The following is a 25,303-nucleotide window of genomic DNA, read 5'->3' as shown; positions in this document are numbered from 1 at the left end:
CCTTTCATTGGATAAATTTGAGAAGTAGAATTTATTTTTATGATTTGGGTCACAGCATGTCATTAGGGTGGAATGGTGGTTCCTAAAGTCTGACTAGTTAAGAACCACTGATCGAGATCACCCGTGTTGGAGAAGAGAAATCTACAAAACATGCAGGACATACAGTGATCGAGAACAGACATGATCGACAAAATCAATAAAAATGAGAATAAAAGATATCAATCTAAAAATAGAAAACGTGGGTGAAAGTCATTCATGGTCAGCATCACTTGATGAAGTTGACGATGTTGGTGGAATTCGGCTGCATTTCAGTCCAAAACCCTGTATTTTTCCTAGATGAGCTGGGAAGCATTCTTTCTCATTACAGTACTGTCTTTGCTGTCAATTATTCTCAGTGAAAAGGCAAAACACACAAATACCTGCAAAGAACTGCAAAAATAGTGACAATGCAATTTTTGAAAGAATTTATATATGGAAATGCTCACTAGTTTGATTATAGCACCTATGCACGGTAGTGGTCGGCAACCTTTGCTGTACCACGGACTGGTTTCATGTCCATTATATATTGTCTACCATATTTTCACAGCCCTGACCAATAATTACATTAGTAATGACAAAAAAACCTAATTAAAAAAAAAAACACTGAATCGCTAGAACACTAGGGATCTAAATAACATAGGAAAAGGCAGATTTTATGTTATCATCACACTAGTTTAACTCACAGTACCACGTTGTACTACGTTCATTTGGCTACACTCTTTTCCTTGATGTTCCATTTCAACATGTACAGCGTGGCACAGTAGGTAAAAATTGTGTGATGGGATAAAATATAATGCCTTTTCCTTTGATATCTACAATCATAGTAGCCTCTTGGTTAATATTCAGTGATCTCACCACGGCGATTCGGGTTCAATTCTCGTTGCATCCAATGCTAAGGAAATGAGGCCAGTGGTATTTGTCGGCTGATCAATCATTGCTCAATCATGGTGATATACTACCGTAAAACCTCTGTATTATGTGCAAGCTTTAAATTTTATGGGGGGGGAGTTAAAAAAAAACTGTATTCACATATAAATACGTTAGAAGCAAAAAATAGGGTATTTTTAATGGGGGGCCCAGTACCTGTCCGTGGCCCGATGGTTGCAGACCACTGACGTACTGAACATTTAACCTATGCCATAAAAAATCTAAAATATTCCCTATTATTGGGTGAATAATCCAAATCTTGTCGAATTTTGCTTTACACATATTATGCTTGCCTTCAGTTTTCTAAATGAAATCGTAATAAATCAAAATAGCTCCCAATAAAGAGGAATGTCTGGTCGTTCTTTTATTTTGACACTTTGATTGGCAAAAGTAACCTTGGTCCAGTTTAGAGGAAGGAACGAACAGACCCACACACGCAATGCATACACTCACCACACACACAAAAGCAAAAACGACATCTTCGTAAACAAGGTTGCCAGTTTTCTTAAAAGAAATCCAGGTCATCCGGAGCGTCCAAGTCTCTGTACTCTATGATAGAGCGTGGATCTCCTCTCATACTCCTACAGACGCAACACGCACATAAAATTAGACTAACTATACACGAATACAGCTGCTCAGAGTGTTTACCTGTTGTTTGGATGTTTCCCCGGGAAACCCAAGTTGCCCCTGAAGTTGTCATAGTGACCGCGTCCTGCCCCAAACTGGTTGGCGGGATAAGGAGGATTGGCAGGGAAGCCAGGCAGCAGAGGCCTGATGCCGGGCGGATATCCCAAAAGACTTTGGGGTTGAAGTGACTGAGCGGGAAAGCTGGCGGGTGGCGCTAGGGGCAAGAACGCGAAAAGTTACAAAATTGAGAGGCGTAAGAAACCCTGGATCACAATAATCCCTCAATGTATCACGGTTTACTTTTTGCAATTTCCATTGTATATTGTGTTCTGCATTCTGATTGGTTAAACTGTCGTCCTGCCATTTTCCGGCTTCCTTTGAGTCAATAACGTTGCGGTTTAAGTTGTACACATACAGTTGGGCAGCTAAGTATTTAGAGAACCGCCAAAAGTTCTCCTACTTGAAACGATTAGAAAGGCCTGTATTTATGAGAATGTGCGAAAAAAACAGAAAATCACATTGTTTTATTTTTAAGAATTTATTTCCAAATTAGAGCAGAAAACAGGTATTTGGTCACCCTCAACACCAAGCAAGATTTCTGGCTGTCAAAGAGGTCGAACTTCTTATAAGGAAGTCTAACGGTACTCTGTTACCTGTATTCATGGCACCTGTTTTAACTCTTTATCGGTATAACATACATATGTCCAAAATCTCAGTTCGTCACACTCCAAACTCCATTATGGCTAAGACCAAAGTGCTGTCAAAGGACACTAGAGACAAAATTGTAGACCTGCACCAGACTGGGAAGACTGAATCGGCAATGGGTTAAACACTTGGCGTAAAGAAATCAACGGTGGGAGCAATTGTTAAAAAAATGGAAGACATACAACATCACTGATAATCTCCCTCGATCTGGGCTTCCATTCAAGATCTCACCCCGTGGCGTCAAAATTATAAGAACAGTGAGCAAAAATCGCAGAACCACACGAGGGGACCTAGTGAAGGACCTAGAGAGCAAGGACCACAGCAACAAAGACTACCATTAGCAACACCATGCACCGCCAGGGACTCAAATCCTGCATTTCCAGACATGTGCCCCCTACTGAAGCCAGTACACATTCAGACCAGTCTGCGGTTTGCTAGAGAGCATTTAGATAATCCAGAAGAGGACTGGGAAAATACTTTATGGTAAGATGAAACCAAAATGGAACTTTTTGGTAGAAACAAGGGTTCTCAAGTTTGGCATAAAAATAAAACTGAATTGATTCTGAAGAAAACGATGCCAACTGTAAAGCATGGGGGTGGAAACATCATTCGTTGGGGCTGTTTTTCTGCAATTGGACAAGGACGACTGATTTGTGTAAAGGACAGAATGAATGGGGCCAAATATCAAAACATTTTGAGTGAAAATCTCCTTCAATCAGCAAGGATATTGAAGATGAGACGTGGCTGGGGTCTTTCGGCATGACAACAATCCCAAACACACAGCAAGGGCAACAATGGAGTGGCTTTGTAAGAAGCATTTCAATGCTCTGGAGTATCACCCATAGAAAATATGTGGAGGGAGTTGAAAGTCCATGTTGCCCAAACACAGCACTAAAACACCACTGCTCTAGAGGAGACCTGCATGGAGGAACGGGCAAAAATACCAGCAACAGTGTGTGAACAGCTTGTGAAGAATTACAGAATATTTGGCCTTCATTCATGTCATCAAAAGGTACAAGGTACAAGTATTGAAATGAACTTTTGGTACTGACCAAATACTTATGATCCACTATGATTTGCAAAAAAACGATTTAAAAACCAACCATGTGATTTTCAGTTTTTTTTTCTTCCACATTCTGACCCTCATGGTTGAGGTTCACCCATGCTGACGATTACAGGCCTTTCTAATATTACAAGTGTGGGGACTTGCACATTTACTGGTTGACTTAATACTTATTTGCCCCACTGTATGCTTACGAGTTTGACGAACCTACATTGTGTACGCTCAAATATTTTTCAATTTCGAGTTCCTTTGACTCACCACCGACAAACGACGGAGGACGATGCTAACTATCGCCCTAAAAGTTAGACTTCTGCATATGCTAAAACGGTGGATATTGTCCTGAATCAATAGTTCAATATATCAGCAAGACTATTTTTTTAGTATAATTTGACAGTACAGAAGTTATTTTTCAAAAGAAACATTTATTAAGTACAGTTCTTTTATTTGTTGTCCAGAGACCCTCTTTGATAAAAGGCTGTTCCAATGAATGTGACTTGACTTCACTTTTTTTACGCCATATTTTTGTTTCCCAATAACGTCCACATGATGGCGACAAAATATCTTAAGTAAAACAGTTGATCGTGTCCTGAATCAATATTATAGCGGCAAGATTATTTTCAAAATTATAATTTGACAGTACAGAAGATATTAGGGAAAAAAGTACATTATTTTTAATGCCTAAGTCTGTAGATAGGGTTCGTCTTTTGGTTTGAATGTTTAACAGTGTTTAATAAAGGAATACAGTGGAACCTCGGTTTTCGAATGCCGGTACGCTAGGGTGCGATGCTGAGCGGCGTACGGGTGTTTTAGCCCCTAATTATGCCTCCGAAGAAGGTCGGTGCACGCAGGACAAATGAAAAAAAAAAAACAAGTTGTTCGTCCAACTATTGCCTTTAAGAAAGACATAATAGCTAAATATGAAAGAGGTGTACGAATTTCCGATCTTGCTAGTGAATACAGCATGGCTAAATCTACTATCAGTACGATAGTAAAGAATAAGGAGGCTGTGAAATCGAGTGATGCGGCTAAGGAAGTTAGCGCTATATGCAAGCAACTGCCGCAAGTTTTGGAAGAGGTTAAAAAACTTTTGATGATTTTTCTCTCCCCACCGTCCACCACAAAGGTAAGAAATCCTATTCATAATCCTTTTTTTTATTTTTACACGTTCATGTTAGCGTAATCTTTCGTACGGAAGATTACGCTAATGCGAACGTACGATTAGCCTGGGTTAGCTTCATGTTTACGTTCTTGCTAAACATTCAGGGTGTTGAAACGGATTAAAACGATTTTACATTACTTTTAATGGGAAAAACGATTTTCCGTGATCGACCAAATCGGTTTTCGAACAGGGTTCTGGAACGGATTTTGGTCGAGAACCGAGGTTCCACTGTAAAGGTTTCTACATGGGCAGCACGGCGGCGCAGTGGTCAGCGTATGTGCGGCACAGTTCTGAGGTCATGAAATCGAACCTCCTGCGTGGAGTTTGCATGTTCTCCCCGTGCTTGCGTGGGCTTCCTCCGGGCACTCCGGTTTCCTCCCACATTCTAAAAACATGCATGTCCGAATTGTCCCTAGGTGTGAGTGAGCGGGCGAATTGTCTTTAACTATGTGCCCTGCGACTGGCTGACAACCAGTTCAGGGTGTCCCCTGCCCACTGCCCGAAAATATCTGGGATGGGCTCCAGCACCCCCGCGACCCTACTGAGGATAAGCGTTGCAGATAATGGATGGATGGAAGGTACATTGTGGGTTATGACTATCACTGAACACAACCCACACAGAAAAAGAGATGAATACATTGAATACCTTTCTGCATCTTTCCTGATTAATGTGCAGTTGTTTTTTTCATATTTATTACTGGGAAAGGTTTTAGCTCATCAGACCAATTTTAGAAAATGTAGTTTTGAGAGTACCGTAAATTCCGGACTATAAGCCACTACTTTTTTCCCAAACGTTCAACCCTGCGGCTTATTACGTGATGCGGACAATTTATGTAATTTTTCTAACATCCGCCAGCGGCGCTTGAGTTCAAGGCACATGACGCAGCTTACAAGCTAAACGCAATCGAGCAGTCCGATAAAGAAGGAAACAGAGCTACTGCACACACTTTACCTTGCAAGCGTGTCGCTAGCGTGTTTTTGATTAAGGGAGCGTGGGTCGACGACTATATGACAAAGCCTCTTTCCCATAATAAAGGAGGACAGCTTAGATGAAAACAGTTATATGGAGGAAGATGAGAACGGTTTACCATGATTTCTACATGTACGGTATGTTTTTTTTTTAACAGACCCGTTAACTGTTTTGCGAGCGTGTTGTTAGTAGCGTTTTGCTACCCTTCACAGAAACGGTTTGGGATGAAAGTTATAATATTATTATTAAAGCTTTGAAAACTCTCTCGGTGTACCCTCTTTCTTTGTAAATATGTGTAACCATGTATAATATGTATTTGCAACTGTATATTTTTGCAATGTATTTATTTTGGACACTTATTCTGATAAGTCTTGCACTGACCAATTAAAAAGAAGGGGCGTAACAGACGCGGGGGATGACGGGAAGTGGGGACCGGTAAAGGTGATTACAAACAAAAGTAATTGTTTGTGGATTACTTTTAACGGGACCTGGATTCTGTAGGTCTGCATCATATCTTAAGTACCGGTATCATTTTCCGTTCCTTCTGCCGGCTGTGGTTGTTGAACTGAGTACATTATGCTCAGTTAAAATCGCGGGGCTCAAAGTACGGTTTGGGTTAATTTTGTGATTGTGTTACAAGTTTTAGCGTGGGCGCACGCGGCTTATATACAGGTGCGGCTTGTGTAAGTACAAAAGCGGTTATCCTCTTAAAATGTGGTGGGTGCGGCTTATAATCAGGTGCGCTCTATAGTCCGGAATTTACGGTAATCAGTTCAGTTAATATCAGTCATTGGCCATGTAAAGAGGAATTTCTTTCCAAACCTGACGTGCAACCTTTCTGCAACAATTATAAACCATCCAATTAATTTAAGAAATTTTGGCCCTCTCTTCTTTGCTAAACTTTCACCTCAGCCCCATTGGAGGGTGTTCTGGCATGAACTACTCATTTAGGGTTAAGTCCGGCGCCAACCGCGGGCGACACTCCTGACGATCAGCATTTTACCTTTAAAAGTTTTGCGCAGGGGCACTTTTGGAGGGAAAAAAACACAGCGCTAATTGGCGTTGAGTATCAAACATGTTTTATCATTTTGGCGCTCGGTTGCAAAATAAAGGGCGCAGGGGACAGAGGAAAACAGCAAGCGCAATTTTCCTCAACGCATGTGCTCTAGATGCGAAACCTCACGACTGGCGTCTGAAACATTTATGATGCCTTTTTAGAGGAGAAATTTGGTTGATGTTTCTGCCAAGATTATTACTTAACAGAAGCAAAAAGAGGTTTGGCGGTAGTTTATTCAATATTTACTACATTCTAATGATATCTCAACCAGCAGTGATCCCCAATTGCCAGGTCGTGAGGCATTTGATTACAAACCACACGAAAAGAAAAAAAAATCCATCATTTTTTTCATATTATGGAACCTTTACGGGTTTGTGTGTTAATAAATCGAAAAGAAATTTAGAAATAGTATCAGAAAGGGGGCAAATACTTTTTCACAACTCTATGCGATCTTCCCCAAGACTAATTCTTTTAGCTTACTTTGAGTAGGAGTTGGCGTGGGTTTGTTCTCAGGCAGTGCCGGTCTCTTGGCGTCCATCAAGTAGTTGTTGAAATAATCCACTTGTTGTCTGACAGCTTCTACCTTGTCGCCATGTTTGTTGAGGATGTGCTTACGCACAAACTCCGGGGCCTTAAACTTCTTGCCGCTCAGAGGACAAAGCCACTTGTCTTTGCTGAGCTCTTGAGTGTTGGCCGCAAGGAACTTCTCCACCTCAAGGTCCCAAGATATAGGCCGTAAATACTCAGGCACACAAGACAAAATGGTGGAATGGCGGCTCAACCCACACCTCCTGTTCCGGGTCTTTCTTTCCAAGACGTGCTGCTTCATCTGCACTCAGTACCTCGGGTGGACTCAGCAACGGCGCCAAACGTTCTTCACACATCTTCAGGTGTTCACTCACTGGTCAATCACAGTACATCAAAGTAGGTTTAGCCACAGAGGTGTGTGTACTAGAGGTCGTCTGATTATTGGCACCGATATTTGGGAATTATCGCTATTGGCGTTTTTTGCTGATTATTATCAAGTCATAGATGTGGCTGCCTGAGACGATTGCTCTTGCTCCAACAAAGAGCTACTCTTTTGTTATAGACTACCGCGAAGGGCTACCAGTTTGAAATTCATTTATAAAACAGCAATGTATGTTATTACTATGTCGCTACCATGTTTTTATAGATTTATTACCAGATAGTAAATAGGGCAATTATTTTCGTAATCGATGAATCGGCTGATTATATTTTGGATTAATCGGATTTTTAAAAAAAACATTTTCAATTTATTCTTTATTGAAATATTGAGGTTTTGGACGGACAAAAGAAAAACAGAATATTCTATAATATAAAACAGTAAAAATTCCAAGTGTTTTTCAAATAGCTAAACAATAAAGAAAGTATATACAAATGTTTGACATAAGCCTGCAAATATGTAAGATACATTTTTATAAAGTGAAAAAAAAGAGAACATCGGAGGGGAATGAGTGTACTTTTTCGGATGTTTGCTGCTTTCTATCTATTACAACTATACAGTTCTCAAACATGTGCCCAAAGGGAGTTGGGTAAAGTAGAAGATTTTAGGTGCCTACCTCTGTTCCTTTAATATCTATTAAATACATTTGGACTTTGCTGTAAATGACCTGCCTGACTAAACAGGTGCTACATGCATGCTCTCTTATTTGCATTGACTACATGTGCTGAGAGACGAATAACTCAATGTCGTTGCCAACGCTTTTAAAAGTCGATTATAATCGATTTTGTCAATTTGTTGTTGCAGCCTTAGTTGTAATAAGATGTAGGGTTAAAATAAACACAGTCAAACACTAAGATAGCTTTTAAAGACACCGAGCATGTCAATGATTTCTCATGCCAGTTGGCAATGGAGGAAAAATTGATCATATCAGTTTAAGGATGCATGAAATACCGATGTCAGGAACATCTAATACTATGTCAAGAACAAAAGGTGCACACAGACCATACGCCAAAACAATTTTTGAGAGTCTAGATCTATTTTTTGAGTGTGTATTTTTGATTTGATACGAAATGTTACCATATTGACCAGAGTGTAACGCAGTGAGTTGGCACTGGTTACTCATGTCATGTAATGTAGGTGTAATGTTATAGAGACACTCTGATATTGCAAATGATTACACAGTGAATTTATAAAAAAATTGTTGCCATTGTTTTACTATTCATGTTCTCGTTGTTATTACAAACCTGTTTAATGTCAACCTTGGTCCAAGCAGTGATAATATTGTCAGACATTGAACCGGTCCGTGATACAGAAAAAGTTGGGGACAACTGCTCTAATGCAACAACCTTTGTTGCGACCAAAGCCTTCTTTTAAAACTAGTGTGAGGTCTACCTTCAGTTGCTGTAATCTTGGCCACAGGCAAGGGCCCTCGCACATGGATGAGCCCACAGCGATGAGGCATGTGGTCCTCAGCCGGGTACTGGCAGAAGTTGTAATAGTCAAGTGAGTGAACCACACGCAAGTAGAGTAGCAGAGTGTCCAGCACCTACACATACAAACTTGTTTGTAACACAGCACAAAAGATTCCACACAACTAAAATGACAGTCCTAAAAGTAGGCAGTCCTACTTTTAACAAGGGCGCATCCACGTCCACCGCAACTTCCGAGGATGTGATATCTTTGGAGTCTCCTGCCTCGACACCCGTCAGTTCCTCCTCCTCAGCGCTCACCTCCTCAATTAGGTAATCAGTGATGTTCTTGAGGACAGGGTTCGTGTCCGCCTGTATGTGTGCATTTGCAGGCGTTTTGAGAGACATAAAGGAAGTGGTCCCTTTAAAAAAATAAAAATAAAACACACAATCCGACAGGCATTTGCTCCCTTGTCTCTGGCATGAAAACCGTATCATACAACTACAAACAGTAATGAAAACAGTAAGTATGCTCTGTATCAGTGTGTCATCTTGGGTAATGCAGTACATGTTATTAGGCACATAACATTTTAAAAATAAATAAAAACTAAAGTTGACTACATATTGACCCCGATAAACAAAACTGTATTACATGTATACTGTACATTCTTATACTATCGCCTCTTTCCTTAGTACAGAACAGCAAATATTATTGTTAACCAGAGGTCCACCCGATATTTGGAAATTTAGCAGATATCGTTATCGGCTTTTTTTTTGTTGCCAATGATTATTAGGTCACAGAAGCAGCCGCCTGAGACCATTTCTCTTGTTCCTACAAACCCTGTTCCTTCCCCGCTCTCCTCTCCCTCCCTCCACCCCGTGCCTTTTGATTGGATAAGCGACCAGGGCAGAGCCACTAAAGCAGGAACATTAGAGCAAAAGCCCTGCTAATTTACCCTGACCAGCCTGTGACGGTGACATAAAGAGTAGCAAAAAACTGTCATTACCTTGTTAGAGAGGAACGTTCAGGTTGAGACTGATATATTAGCTCTTAGTTTAACATTAGTTCATCAATAAGGCGTGTGTGTGAGTGTGTGATTTGAGAAAGAACAGAAAAAGCATTGTTAAGTGGAAGTGAAAAGCTCCCTTACCATAACATTAGTTCATCAATTGGGCTCTAAAACAGGAGTGCCCACACTTTTCCAGTCGCCATTGGCCTGGAGAGGGATGGGCCCCAAAGGCACCAACACACATCGCAAGAAATGGTGCCCGTAGTGGTTAAGGTATCCAACTAACCAACCAACCATTTAAAAAAAAATCAGGCAGCCATTTAAGATTTTATGTACCTTTATAAAAGTTGCTGCTAAACATTTTATTTCCTGCACTGTTACTTTTTGATTTAAGTGAAAGATTAGTCATGTTAGTTGTGTAGAAATTCTTATTTATTTACTGTAAAATGTTTCAGAGTGATTTAAGTTTTATTTAAATTTGTAACTAATATTTTTTCTTTTTACAGGAAATGAATATCAGTTCCAAACATTTGTTATCGGCCAACTCTTAATTTTAATAGTCTGTATTTGTCCTGAAAAAGCCACATAAGTTGATCCCTATCGTGGACTTGAGGAGATCCAAAAAGAATGATCACGCCCCCCTCCTTCTGGATGGAGAATTGGTGGAGAATGTGGATAACATCAAGTTCCTGGGCCTCCACATCACACCAGACCTCTCCTGGGCCACTAACAATCTCTTCCCTCGGCTGTTATGCAACATCTACAGAGCAACAATTGAGAGCATCTTTCTGCCTCAACATAACCGATTTGTGTTGCACCTGCGTGGCACAGGAAAAGAAACAACTGGCATGGGTGGTAAGGACTGTACGGGGCATCGTAGGCCACCCCCTCCCTGACTTGGAATCCAGACATGCATGCAGAGTCAAAAGGAGAGCAAAAGCCATCTTCATGGACCCTAGCCACCTAGGCCACAGTTTGTAGCACTTCCATCAGAAAAGCAGTACAGAAACTTCCACGCCACCACAAACAGACTGTGAGGTTTTTTTCCTCAGAGCCGTCAAGCCAATCTTTATAAACACTGTAAACTGGGTTTGCAGATACAATGTAATTGGCAATGTACGTTAATGACTATAAAGAGAATCAAGGATCTTTAGGAGGGTTGTTATAGTAAATCACACCTGATCTTGCCAGAGCTCCGCCCTTTGATCCAATGTGTGCACCAGCCTGGCGGCCAGGCGGATGTCGTTCCTCGCCACGGGCTTGTGCTGGGTCAGCCCGTTGACACTGCGGACACGCCGGCACAAGTCGCGATTGACCACTGGAGACAGCTCACAGTCTCTGAGCTGCCATGAATCACAGTACATGGTATGAGTTGACAGAAGCGAGAGCAATGGCGTCAAGGTGCGGCAAAACAGTTACCCGAATATTCTGTAGGCTCCAGCACGTCTCCTTGATGTTGACGCCGCGGTCAAAAGTCAGCCAACACCGACGGTAGAACCTGACACACATTTAAACTGTGAAGCGCCACTTTCTCATTTAGGAATTTCTGGGAATTCTGGACTACAAAGCACACCTGATTAACAGCCACATGAGCAGATTTAAGAATGATTCTCAATTTTGTCTTTGTACAGGCCGCCCCGGATTTTAAGCGACAGGTGCAGTGCATCGTTTGGGGTGTCCTTAAAAAAATCTAGTTAGGTGTGTAATAACAACGCCTAACTGAATTCAAAGAGCCCTTTTTTTTCCCTACCATGCCTATATGCTTTTATTGTACCCTTTTGACAGCTGTTCAAGGGTTAATTCTTATGGTAAAAGGAAAAGCGGAGGAGAGTGGTTTTGCTGGAGAGTGACGTTTTCAGCTGTGCAGTGTTCCCCCCAACCCGAAGTTATCTCTGTCACGTGATTTCAGGTCATGTGAAAATTCAAGATGGCAATTTCAAAGCCAGCACATATTTACTACTGCACAAAAAAAAATTGCGTCTTGCGATCACTGTCTGTTTCGGAGCTTCTTTACATCTTGTTTAAATGTGATATGCCATTTTGAGAGTGTTGTGTTTCTTCAATTATGTCACAGCTCGATAGGAAAACACCTAAACGAAATGACCTAGGTCAACTTTGAGAGTGAAACTAAATTTATCTAGTCTGCCAGCGCGCGGAATTATCTACAACATATTAGCCGAATTGTGTGGAGGAACACTACACATTCTGAGCGTAGTTGTAAAATAAATGTTCTGTTTTGAAATACCTTTGAAGGCCGGTGTTTAAGATTTAGGAAAATAGCAGGCAGTAGTCCAGAATTTACTGTACAAATTCTACTCTTCTACTCACCCCCTCTCTGGCTGAGGGTCTGACAGCGCAACCCGCAGGAAGCCTGGGTATCTACGACAGAGCTGCAAAGACCACAATGATTAATAAAGTCAAATTATGTCAGGGGCAGCCCGATGTCAACCAATTTTGTCACTTACTGCTGCTATCTCTTCTTTGGAGGCCTCAGGTGGAACGCTTCTGATGAAAAGCGAGGTAGTAAGGTGCAAGGGCCTGGGAGCAGCCGGCAACGCGGGCTCCTTTTCACCATCAGAGTGTGAAGAATCGGAGGCTGAGCCCTCGCCGCTGTCGGCAGACATGCTCCGCTTCCTCTTTCGGCTTTCCTTTGATTCTTCTTCAGTCTGTTCTTTTTCCTCTTCCTCCTCCTCCTCCTCCTCATCATCATCCTCTTCCCCGTTTTGCTTGGTGTCTTCATTGTTCTGAAGGGTAAAATCATTAGTGCCGTTTAATGGTAAGGAAAACCAACGGTTTTTTTCACCTTCAAAAGACCCGAAGTCTTTGCCACATCGCTTTCTGCCGACTCCTTGCTTGGACTTGCAACTAAATCACTTCCAGCAGCACTGGCATCCTCCCTACCTGGCTCCAGTACCTTCAAGTCCAAGTCTGTGCCACCCTCCATCTTGATGACGGCTGCAGATAAGAATTTAATGTTAGATGACACACCTCTGTCCAACCTGCTGAACTAGAACTGATCTCAGTTAAAGTTACCTTAATGTTTATAGAAATGAATAAGAAGAAATACTTAAAACCCCAAATTAGCCCAGAATTTGAAACTGTGCCTAATAACCACCTGGTGTGCATTTTATACCGCAAAATATGGTGGATAAGATTGGAAATGTATTCAGTGTAGCTGTGCAATACTACTTGAGGTTTCACAGCGAACGTTTTTTGAGCAACGACTGAGCAAATGTTCAATCTGATTGAATCGATATTGCTGGACCAAATCGCAGTGCGAACCTAGACCAAGTCTGGGGGCTTTTAGTAAGCACTCATAATAGGGGCAAAAAAATGCAACTTTATTTTAGTATTTTGCCAGCAGTCTTTTGTAATGGTTTGATCATAGTAGTCTTAAGGTGCAAAATAAGATAAATGTTTCTACCTCCATATCTGTTATACCACCTCTGCAAGTGCTCGTTGGAGACATGAGGCATGGTTGATAGAATTACATTTTAGCACTAGGTGTTCCGTACCTTACGAGTGAGTCAAGCATAAACCAAACTGTACAGAACCCGTGTTTGATTTATGAGTGTTTTCCCCCAGATATTTTATCAAAACTACAGAAAAAAATCGAATACAAAAAGGAAACTAGCGATTATAAAAATAATACGTTTTTTTTTACTCAAAATAAAGACCTAAGAGAGAAAATTATACAAAATATGCCCAAATTGTTATTAACCTGACCTGCATCCAGCACTTTGATTATGGCAGTGGTGTGCTCCATGTCCAACGAAACATCTTCCAGCCACTTGTTGTCCCACAAGAAGAGAAACACGCCCAGACGGCGTTTGAGTGCGGCCAGGGACTCAACTTTACGGCCTGTGATGTCGTCAGGGTGATACTTGGAACGGAACCACTCTTGCTCTTTGTGCTGAATAAAAAAATCTTGCAGTTGCTGGCGCCGGAAATCTACTTTGTACTGGTTGTATCGCTTGACTGCCTCAGTCTCATCCACACTGTCCTCAGTGTTCAGTAAGAAGTCCTGTAATCATGAGTGTCATTGGAAGATTGCACCAACATAACATGATATGAGCAACATTGTCTTTTCTAAACACACTCAATGCAACCCTCTCTGGTTGCTATCAAAATATTTTAACCCAAATTGTCACGTCGAACCGCAAGCCAAGCCAAATAAACCAACACTCGCTAAAAAATTAATGGTATAGTGTAGTCCCTGTGCACTAGCTAGACAAACTTGCCAGATAAACAGCCATTGCAGCACGTTTCTCCCTTGAAACAATCACCTTTTTAGATCAGCCTGGATGCACAGAAGAGTGTTGTACAAACTGTGGATGTTTATCTCTTGTCCTCCATTAATACACTTTTTTTTCATCAGTTACTGCACGTTTGTTTACGTGAACGGCTCCTGCATCATTTCCACAACATGACATAATTGTACCCTTTTCTTCACCGATTGCCTTTTGCTTATAATGTTGAATTAGTTCTAGAATCCCGCAGCTGTTTGCATGAATCAGATTTGTTTTATTTCAAAGGTTCTGCACCAAACAGAGTCAATCGTGTTCGGTTATGTCCATAAAATAATTCAAATGCACTGCTCTAAATGCCAGGTTCACTTTTAGTTGCAATAAAAATAAAAACAACAATAAATAACAAAAAAATAATGGAATGTATTTTTCTTTCTGAATGGAGCACATCAGACTCCTGTCTTGAGCGCATTTAAGACAAACTTCAAAAGGTAATTTGAGACACCTATCTTTTGCGACCCAATGTTTTTTTAACCCGCACATACTATGACATATGTCTGCACTTACAAATTGGCGGCAGAATGGGACAATGTTGAATGTATTCAACTTTTTGGTGATGCAGTGATCGGTCACTTAACCCACCTTGAAGCTTCTCATTGTTGGGGGTCCGGGCGGAGGCAAGTCAGGATCCACCAGTGCCAATCTGCAATTAAGTAAAGGTGCATCTCTAATCCCGCTGAGTGATAACATGTACAGTGTACTTACCTGCTCTGAAGCGGATGTGCGCCATGATGCATGGGCAGTTGAGGGATATCAGGAGGCCAGCCCTGAGGCCCCACCCTAGGGAACAAAGCTGCGCCTCCTCCAAAGGGCTGCTCAAATCGGTAAGGATCTCCCCGGTGGTCATCCCTGACAAAACGAGGGAAACCCTAAGATGCAGTGTTAAGTGCTATGCAAGGTTCCACTCACCAGTCTCTCCTCATGCGTTTGTGTTGAGGGCTCATATGTCTTGGCGGCGAAAATCTCTCCCTGCGACCTCGATCGTAATCCCGTCTTCTCTCTCTGCCACGATCCCAGTCCCTGAGTGCACATTTACTCCTCATTAGCCATCCATTATTCTTGAATGCTAGCCAGGTTTCTCAATCATGCTGCAGTCATAATTTGAGCACTTACAGTGCCTTGCAAAAGTATTGCCCGCCCAAGAACCTTTTGACAAATGACCATATTTTAGGCTTCAAACTTATAAATACAAACTCAATACATTTTCTAAGAATGAACATTTTGTGAGACACAATTCTGAAAAGAAAATAATTCTATTTAACATTTGACATTGCGCGAACAAGTTTTAAAAAAGGAAAAGTAGGTGTTGCAAAGATATTGCCCCCTTTTGACCTAATACTTTGTGCAACCTTCTTTTGCTGCGAACACAGCCACTAGTCTTTTAAGGTGTAGGTCTATAGGTTTTCCACATCTAGAAACAAATATTTGCCAATTCTTCCTTACAAAACAGCCCAAGTTCAAGATTTGATGGTGATCGTTTGTGCAAAACATATTTCGGATCTTTCTACAAATGCTCTATAGGATTAATGTCTGGGCTTGGCCATTCTAACTCTTTTATATTGTTAGTGTTGAATATTTCATTGTAGATTTTGCTTTATGTTTAGGGTCGTTGTCCTGTTGATAGGTGAACCTGCGCCCCATTCTCAGGTCTCTTTTGGCTCAGTACATCAAATAACAATCTTCCCAGACCCAGCTGAAGACAAGCAAATCCAGAGCATGATTATGCCACGACGTTTGAAAGTGGGGATGGGGTTTTCAGGGTGATATGCAGTGTTACTCTTACATCAAACGTAATGCTTTGCATTCAGCACTCAATAATATATTTTGGTCTCATCTGACCACAAAGCACCTTGTTCAACTCCCATGTGGTTTCTTGCAAATGCCCAACTGATCTTTTCATTGTATAATTTCAGAAAGGGCTTTTTTGTCTTCACTTTTTTTTTGCCACACCTACTGTTCAGTTTTAGTTGTTGTGATTAATACAAAATGTTGAAATTATTTGGCTCCACTGCACGATTGTGTCTCTCATGTTAATTTGCAGAAAATACTTTCGTTTTTTTTAGTTTGAAGTAGGGGTGAATTTAGGTTGAGCTTTGGGGGTGCAAAGTACTTAAAGTGTCTGGCTGGTCAACTTTTTTTTTCCCATTTTACTTAAATTTATTTAGAATCATTCAACACTGCTCAGAAGTGTCACTTTACATTTACAAACAACACATTATACTTTGTGGTTAGCAGAAATACTATTACTACGCCCTGCCCAGTTTTTACTCATTTATTTAAGAGAGTACACACATACAGAAGAAGCTCGGAACTTGGTCAAGCACATCTTTTTCAACTCCCAACACAGTCGTTCAAAGCCAGGTATGGAGCCGACGTAATGCACCGAAAGAACTTTTGCAGCCACTTATTGGTATTATAAGCCAAATCTGAATAACTGCCTTAAGAGCTGGAAACATTGCAATATCCAGGAGATTGTGCACTGATAGTGTGTCTTCAATGGCACCAGACTCCCTCTTGCTCTTCAGAAATTATTTTGCAACCAATACTTCTGCTGACTCAAATTCAATACAGTAATGCCCTGCCAATTTTGAAAAATAAGGCAGACACAAAAGAAATGTCATAAGTAGAAATGCATGCATGAATCCCATTAAGCAATTCCTGATTCACACCAGAAAACCGCTTCTGAGTTTTCAAACACAAGTTGTATTATTACTAGGAAGATAGGAATTCAGTTTAATTTCATTACTTCTTTAAAAAATAGTGAACGGTTACCAAATGAATCACCACAATCTGATGACAATGTGGCCAACTGATGAGAAGAAAATACATATTTACTAGAACACATCTTAAATTTTATTCTGGATGGGATGTTTTTAACCTAAGTCGCTGTTCATATTTTGCTTCTTCGTGAGAGTGTGTCTGGTTCTACAGACAGTGTTGGCTTTTTTTACAGAAAAAAAATGCAAATATTCATCCACACACATAGCTTACATACACACTCAACAATTAAGGTAGGCTGATCATTGTTGCGTTTGATTCAATGGAGCTAAAATGGGCTGACTAATATCTGTTGATGATAACAAAGTCATGGTATTAGGTGGTAAAATAGTGGTTCAACATAACCACTGACAATAGCCAAGCGGAAAAAACAGGGAGGGTGGTGTTCGCGGTGCTAGGAATCAAATGGACAGAACCATTTCAAGCCAGTGGAGTGTTTCCAATGCTGCGTTGTTGACGTTTTTGTTTTATTTTCCTTTTTTTCCCCAATTATCTAGCGTTGCCACCATGTTTAAACATATCATGTCCTTTATTAAGGAAAGAAAGTTTTTAAAATGCAATAAATTTTGGGGATGCTTGGGTTGAAATTGGGAGTGCTTGAGCCTCCGGAGACAAAATCTGCAACCTTAGTGGACGTTTTTAGATCTAGACTTAAAACACACTTCTTTTCTATAGCTTATGAATGAGTCCTACCTCATACTTTTATTTTCCTGTCTTTTCCAGCTGCCCTGCTGGTGGTAAAATGATAAGCCAGGGGACCAGCACTAGGACCTGAATCATGTCAACATCTGCATCGACCAGCCAGCATGGGTCAATGCAGTCATGGATGTTTTGGCTTGATGCATATATGCTGTAATGGATTTTTTTGGGACAATTCTTACATATTACTTATGCTTTTCCAATTGATGTTCACTATGTTTTGTATATTGTTACCAGCGTTCCCTCTAAGCTGCGCGCTTGCGCAATTGCGCACTGCTCGCACATTCTCAGCGCACAAGAAAATCTAGCCAGCGCACAAAAATGAGGGCTCAAAATTACTAATTAAGAAGCGACTCAAGTCAAAGTTACAGTGCATGAAGGTAAAAATACATGCGTTACCCTGACGTTGTGTCCTAAATGCTGTATTTTGAAGTAGAGTCGAAGGAGAACGAAGTTGAGTAAAGTTAGTAGAGTTTGTCGGGGAACCGGCTTCTTCGGCTCGGCTCACTAAAAGGAACCGGCTCTTTCGGGTCCTAAAAGGCTCTTCGGGTTGTTTTTGCTTCTTTAATCCCAACATGACCAAATATTATGTAAAATTATGCACAGAATGACTTAAAGGAAGGGGGGAATAGAACAAACAATAAAAAAATACCAAAATGAAAAAGTAGTGAAAAGCTGGGAAAAAAAAACAAAAGGAAGAGAAAAAAGAAGGAAAAATTTAGAAAAAAGCCAGAAAAAAAGAAAAGAAAGAAATGTAGGAAAAAGGTAAATAGCGAACAAAAAGAAATAAGTAACAGCTCGGAAAAAATAAACACAATGAGATTTTTTTAAAGGAATTTAAAAAAAAGTAGAAAAAAAAACACGGAAAAAAGAAGAAAAAGTTTGTGTTGCATTCAAATAGTTTCAAAACACATCAAGTGAATCTTGTTGCCAACATTGTACTTCCACTAAAAAATGTGATTAAGTACAGTTCTGTATCTTACAACCGACTAAATAAGACCCCAAAAATGTTAATATTATGCGACAAAATATATCAGGAAATAAAAAGAAATGGATATCTTGTGAAATAAGAACAAACGACGTTTGTAGGCCGTACAACCTTTGCAATAGTACATGAGTCAATTCATTCAATAGATAAAAAATAATTTTGCATTGCCGGAAACTCAGCAAAATGTAACTTGATGTCAAGTTTTGGACATGTTTGATAATTAATTATCTTGCCACACATGGGATTGCCGTTTCTCACTGTTGTTTCAAGCGTTGCTCACCGACTTTGTGTGAACGCTCAGACCCGTGGAAAATTAGAGGGAACATTGATTGTTACCCAATGCAAAATCTATTGAAGCCTGGTCATCATGGAAGGAGGATTATCACTTGCGAAGCCCCTTCTCTGGGTTTCTCATTATCCTTATGTTGCGGTTGAGGTTTTCCTTGCTCGCATGTTGGCTTCAGATCACTGTATGGTGTAATTGTAGCCTGTGCAGTCCTTTGAGATAGTATGTAATTAAGGGCTTTAAAAAATAATGTAACCAATATATACTTTCACTGGCCACTGTAACAACCTTGAAAACCACGCAGTTCGTATTTTTTTAAAGAAGAAAATGGAAACAAAAAGATTCGCATTCTTAAATTCCACCTGTCGGGCCAGTCGTCGCGACGCCTCTCTTCACGCTCTCGGGATCGCTCCATATCACTTCGTTCTCTTCGAAACTTGTCCCGCCGCCTCCTGTCGAATTCATCGTCGCTGTCCCCCATTGGTCTGCACACAAATCCACATATTAACTGAAGGATTTCGTGATTAACGGACCTCCATTGGGCTGCAATAAGCGCGCAGAATAAAAAAAAACCCAGCGCTGTCAGTTAGCAGGCTACTTCCCAGTTTGGAGACGATGTTCAACGAAAAAACAGAAAGTACAATAACCATGTGCCTATAAAGAACAGGATGAGCGTTGATTTTGAGGAGTGAATTAACAATACAGCACCTACTATTGATGTAAAATGTGTCTACCCCCAACAGTTGCTAATATTCTTGCGAGTTGTACACAGTAAACAAATGGGAGTAAACTAGCCGCCGGATAACCACTCACGTGCCTAAATGATAGGACGATTACGGCACGTTATGTATTAGCGTTAACTTTTAAATTTTGGATTTTAATGCAAGTTGTTTCGTATAATATCGAATAGTACGGGGATACTAACTTTCTATTAGCGGCTAACACCTAGCACGACGCTAGACTGCTTACAGCTTTAGCTAGTTAGCTATACTTTCAGTCAATTCGCATGTGACCAGGAAACTAGCAGTTTTAAAAAAAAAGAAACGCAGTTAAAACGTTTAAATTATACATTTTGGAGCACAATTTACCCGAAAATGTCGCAGAGAAAGACAAGGCGAGCTTAAACACATACAGGGTCCCGCCGACTGTAGTCCGCCACGCCGACCAATCAGGTGGGCCTTAGCTGTCCCCCACCGAAACATTGAAGGAACAAAAATCTGAAAATGATGACGTGTATTTTTTTCTTTAAAATACTGAGAAAATATATCATTTAATTGTGGTGTCTATGTATGTATTTTGGTCGATTTTCTCGTTGAGAGCAACTTTATGAAGACCGTGTGCGCAATGGTTCACTAGGTGGCGGTATAGCGCTTTTGCAACGAGCCGCTGTGTTCGATATTATGCGAGGAAGAACAAACCAGACGAAACCAAGTAGAGGAAAACACCTCCGCCCCTTGTTTATAACCGCATATATATATATATATATATATATATATATATATATATATATATATATATATATATATATATATATATATATATATATATATATATATATATATATATATATATATATATATATATATATATATATATATCATCTCATTAGCCATACCGCTTATCCTCATTAGGGTCGCGGGGGGGCTGGAGCCCATCCCAGCCATCTTCGGGCAGTGGGCAGGGGACACCCTGAACTGGTTGCCAGCCAATCGCAGGGCACACGGGGACAGACAACTCATTCGCTCATTCACACCTAGGGATAATTTGGACCGGCCAATTCACCTGAAATGCATGTTTTTGGAATGTGGGAGGAAACCGGAGTGCCCGGAGGAAACCCACGCAAGCACGGGGAGAACATACAAACTCTGCACAGGAAGTCTGGAGCTGGATTTGAACCCACTCGGAGCCCTCTATATATATATATATATATATATATATATATATATATATATATATATATATATATATATATATATATATATATATATATATATATATATATATATATATATATATATATATATAAAACCCGGGTGGAACCATGCGTCCACCTGGAGTGGGATAGGCACCACCAGGCTGTACTTGCCTAAGACACACCAAAGAAAATGGGGCCCCTACGACCCTATGGTGGTTAAAGGATCCAATCACCCAACCAAATAATATAATATGTGTCCGTAGTGCACTGGTTAGCACCTCTAATTTTCCACAGGTCTGAGCATTACCACAAAGTCGGTGAGCAACGCTTGAAACAACAGTGAACAACAGCAATCCCAAGTGTGGCAACCAAATCATTATCAAACATGTCCAAATCTTGACATCACGTTACATTTTGCTGAGTTTTCACTTTTGAATGAATTGACTAATGTATGATTGCAAAGGTTTCAGGTGTAACAGAGTTGAAATTTGATTGTTTTGAATGTTTTTTTAAATTCTCACAAAATCCGTGTTTTTGTTGTATTACTGTTAATATTCCGGTACCTCATTCAATTGTTAAGTCATGGGCGTCTGCGACTGTCTTTTTCGTTTGGCACTTTATGGGCTTCAGCGCTTGCCGTAGCTTCAGCCAATTTGCATCGCGCTGAAGATGATTGCAGTCGTGAACAGATGCCCTGACTTTTGTATTGTTTTGTTAACAGAATGCAGGCAATAAACCGAGTGACTGTGAAACCTTGTGTCGCGCATGATTGAGGGTCGTTACACAGGGCCTACTAACGTCATTTGTTTTTACAATTCTTTCACAAGATTTCCATTTCTTTTATTCCTGGTATCTTTTGTCGCATAATATTAACATTTTGGGGGGCTTATTTAGTCGGTTGCACGATACAGAACTGTATTTAATTACATTTTTTAGTGGAAGTACAATGTTGGCAACAAGATTAACTTGATATAATTGGAAATTATTTTAATGCAACACAAACTTTTTCCCATTTTTTTCCCCCTTTTTTTAAATTCCTTTTTTTAAAAATGTCATTGTGTTTATTTTTTCCTAGCTATTACTTTTTTCTTGGTTTTTGTTCTCTATTAACCTTTTTCCCTTTATTTGCTTCTTTCTTTTCTTCAGGCTTTTTTCTGAATTTTTCCTGTTCTTTTTTTCTCTTTTTCTCTCCTTTTGTTTCGTTTTCTTTTCTCAGCTTTTCACTACTTTTTCATTTTGGTATTTTTTCTTTTTTGTTTTATTCCCCCCCCCCTTACTTTAAGTCATTTTGTGCACAATTTTACATAATATTTGGTCGTGTAGGGATTAAAGAAGCAAAAACAACCTGAAGAGCCGTTTGGGACTCGAAAGAGCCAGTTCTTTTTAGTGAGCCGAGCCGAAGAAGTCGGTTCTCGAAAAACTCTATTGACTTTACTCAACTCCGTTCTACTTTGACTTCAAAATACCACATTTAGAACACAGCGTCAGGGGAACCCGTGTATTTTTACCTTCATGCACTGTAACTTTGACTTAATTCGCTTTTTAGTTAGCAATTTCGAGCCTTTATTTTTGAGAGCTGGCTAGATTTTCTTGTTCACGGAAAAGCTCTGGGTAGTACGCAATTGCGCACACACGCAGCTTAGAAGGAACATCGGTTAGCACACACGCCTAAGCAGTGAAAAGTTCCTGGTTCAAGACCGGGTAAAAACATGTTGGCCGGGAAATGGATGGCCACTACCAGGCTGTACTTGCCCAAGACACACTACAGGAATTGGTGCCCATATGACTAAAGTGATTAAGGGATCCAATCAGAACATCACTGTATCCCTATTGTAATGTATGTTACTTTTATTGCTGTTGTTTGTGTCCACGCATGGTTCAGTTGAAGAAAGGACGTGTCGCGAAAGGGGGGTGACAGATGCTGAAGCCTTGTGAGGATTACATTTTTGGACTTCTCCAGTACTTCAACACCTTACAGTCTCTGCTACTTAGTGGTAAATTGACAGAGATTGGAGTAGGCTCACACCTTGTGGCATGGATTACGGACTACCTGACTGGCAGACCGCAGTATGTCGGACAGGAGGGTAGTACATCTGACACTGTGGTCAGCAGCACGGGAGCACCGCAGGGAACCGTGCTCTCTCCTGTCCTGTTCACCCTGTCTACGTCGGACTTTCAGTACAACTCTGAGTCTTGACACGTGCAGAAGTTTGCTGACGACACTGCTATCATGGGATGTATAAGGAGTGGGCAGGAGGAGGAGTACAGGAAATTGATCCAGGACTTTGTCCAATGGAGCAACACTAAACACCTGCACCTGACCACCAGCAAGACCAGGGAGATGGTGGTGGACTTCAGGAGGCCTAGACCTCACCCGGAACCTGTAACCATCAAAGGAGAATGTGTAGAGTTTGTCCAGACCTACAAATACCTGGGTGTGCAGCGAGACAATAAACTGGACTGGACTGCCAACACAGAAGCTGACTCTACTTCCTCAGAAGGCTGGCATCCTTCAACATCTGCAAAAAGCTCCGGCAGATGTTCTATCAAACTGCTGTGGCAAGCGCCCTCTTCTATGCGGCAGTGTGTTAGGGAAGCAGCACAAAGAAGAAGCATGCCTCTCGTCTGAATAAACTGGTAGCGAAGGCGGGCTCTGTTGTAGGCACAACCCTAACCCTAACCCAGCCTTTTTGCTTGCAGATTGGGGACATTTCCTGCACAGCCTTGGTGGACACTGGGTCTTCAACTGACAGTCATAAACTGGCCCTCACAGAACTGAGGACCTGGACAGGCAAAACACATTTGCATGAGAGGAAGAGGGACATTTGTGTTTGTCCTGGGTGGCTGATGTGTGTGACTCTTGTATGTTTGTTCGAGGCTTTTTGAAAGCTGCAAAAATTGTGGTGGACTTTGGAGATGGGGTGCTCATCGTGCCAAGTGGTCAGCATGTGAAGCTGATTTCGGCGTCTCAGCAGGGAGCTGAGGGAGCGACAGTCAACACCACAATTTTAAAAGTGACAAGTCCTCCGGGGGGCGGGCCAGTTATAAATCTACAGCGATGAATGGAAGATAGGGTAGAATTATCAATAGAGAAAGATTGCTTTGGAATGGCTTTCACCAATTTGATAAATTCAGATTTGGATGAATTTAAGTCACATTTGCTTTTAAAAGTTTCATAACTTAACATTCCACACTTATCGTCCATCGGGTGTGATAATGACCACATGTTTCTCTCAAACCAATCCTTAAAAAAATAGTGATTAGTTCCTATGTGGGTGATTCTTTTTTTGCAGCAACATTTTGGTGTCATGATTTTTGAAATAATAATAATAATTAATGAATAAACAACAACAAAAAGATCCTGTTTCGTGTTTTCATGATGTAATTACAACACTAATGTGTTTAACAATAAGAAATACATAGTAGTCAAGTTCAGGTATGTATACAATGATAATTAAATGGTTTTCTTAAACAGTGTCCCTGAAAATCTTCCACCCTGCCAATTCCTAACAAACATGGAATCGTTTTAACGACAAAACTTTTATTATATTTCTAAATATTTTGTTCATAAATACATAAATCCAGCTATACTATGTTGTTTTTTTGTCTGGATCCCTTAACCACTACGGTCGTAGGGGCACCATTTCCTGGTGTGTGTCTTGGGCAAGTACAGCCTGGTGGCACCCATCCCTCTCCAGGCCGACAAATGTTTCCATCCAATTTGAACTCGGGCCCTATCATTATTTTAAAAAATAGAATATTATTATTTTTATCACATAATTCCCCCGTTAGTTCCCCACTCCAACCTGTAACTAGGTGGAGTATAATTTTAGCTAATCCAGCTGTAGCTCTTTAGCTGATCATTTTGGAGCTAGCTGACATTTAACAGAATAACAAAAATTAAAATATAAATCTAATGTGTTTTTTTTTTTTTAATATATTCAATTAAAAAAATGCCAAGACAGGGTGGAACGTTGAAGGTGCTTCATACAACACATTTAAAACAAAATAAAAAGTAAGGAAAGTAAAAGTTTATGCTTTACCTTTTATTTCAAAGTTGAACTCCCGCCAAAATCAAACGATGTCACTCCTGCAAATGGCTTTTATGGAAAGGTAGTTTTATCGGGGAGCATTGTAACACATCCTATCAGGGTGGACAATTACTACTAGGATATGTAGAATTTGAACAAGATAGCAAATACAATTTTAAGTTCATAATGTTTAATTGCGTAAAGACATTAAGTTTAGTGTTGTTGATCATGTTTTAAATTTAAGGGCTACACCTCTTGAGCAAGTTTATTAGATTGCACTGCAGACACAATCAAATTGTGCACGTTTGCCACCACAAAACCATCCTAAATACAAAATGATATTTTAAATGGTTTTTATTCAGGATTAAC

General features: G+C 40.4%; 1 protein-coding gene across 1 annotated transcript; it reads right to left on the bottom strand.

The window, feature by feature from the left end:
• Window positions 1-1,305: 1,305 nt before the first annotated feature.
• LOC148356690 (serrate RNA effector molecule homolog) lies at window positions 1,306-20,282 on the bottom strand. Its single transcript, XM_088347159.1, has 17 exons — window positions 20,077-20,282; window positions 19,351-19,473; window positions 15,147-15,257; window positions 14,943-15,086; window positions 14,820-14,880; window positions 13,657-13,954; window positions 12,734-12,885; window positions 12,396-12,674; window positions 12,259-12,320; window positions 11,350-11,428; window positions 11,109-11,273; window positions 9,140-9,292; window positions 8,904-9,057; window positions 7,336-7,448; window positions 7,028-7,259; window positions 1,615-1,807; window positions 1,306-1,547 (listed from the first exon to the last, which is right to left on the bottom strand). The coding sequence occupies exons 2-17, from the start codon at window positions 19,467-19,469 to the stop codon at window positions 1,472-1,474; spliced, it is 2,391 nt and encodes a 796-aa protein (XP_088203285.1). The 5' UTR covers window positions 19,470-19,473; window positions 20,077-20,282; the 3' UTR covers window positions 1,306-1,471.
• Between the last annotated feature and the right edge of the window lie 5,021 nt (window positions 20,283-25,303).

The sequence above is a fragment of the Urocampus carinirostris genome, chromosome 11 (genome assembly GCF_059441175.1).
Source record: "Urocampus carinirostris isolate Australia breed hairy pipefish chromosome 11, RoL_Ucar_1.0, whole genome shotgun sequence".
NCBI classification, from domain to species: Eukaryota; Metazoa; Chordata; class Actinopteri; order Syngnathiformes; family Syngnathidae; genus Urocampus; species Urocampus carinirostris.
The sequence above is the reverse complement of the archived record's forward strand: the minus strand, read 5'-3'. Positions and strand labels throughout refer to the sequence as shown.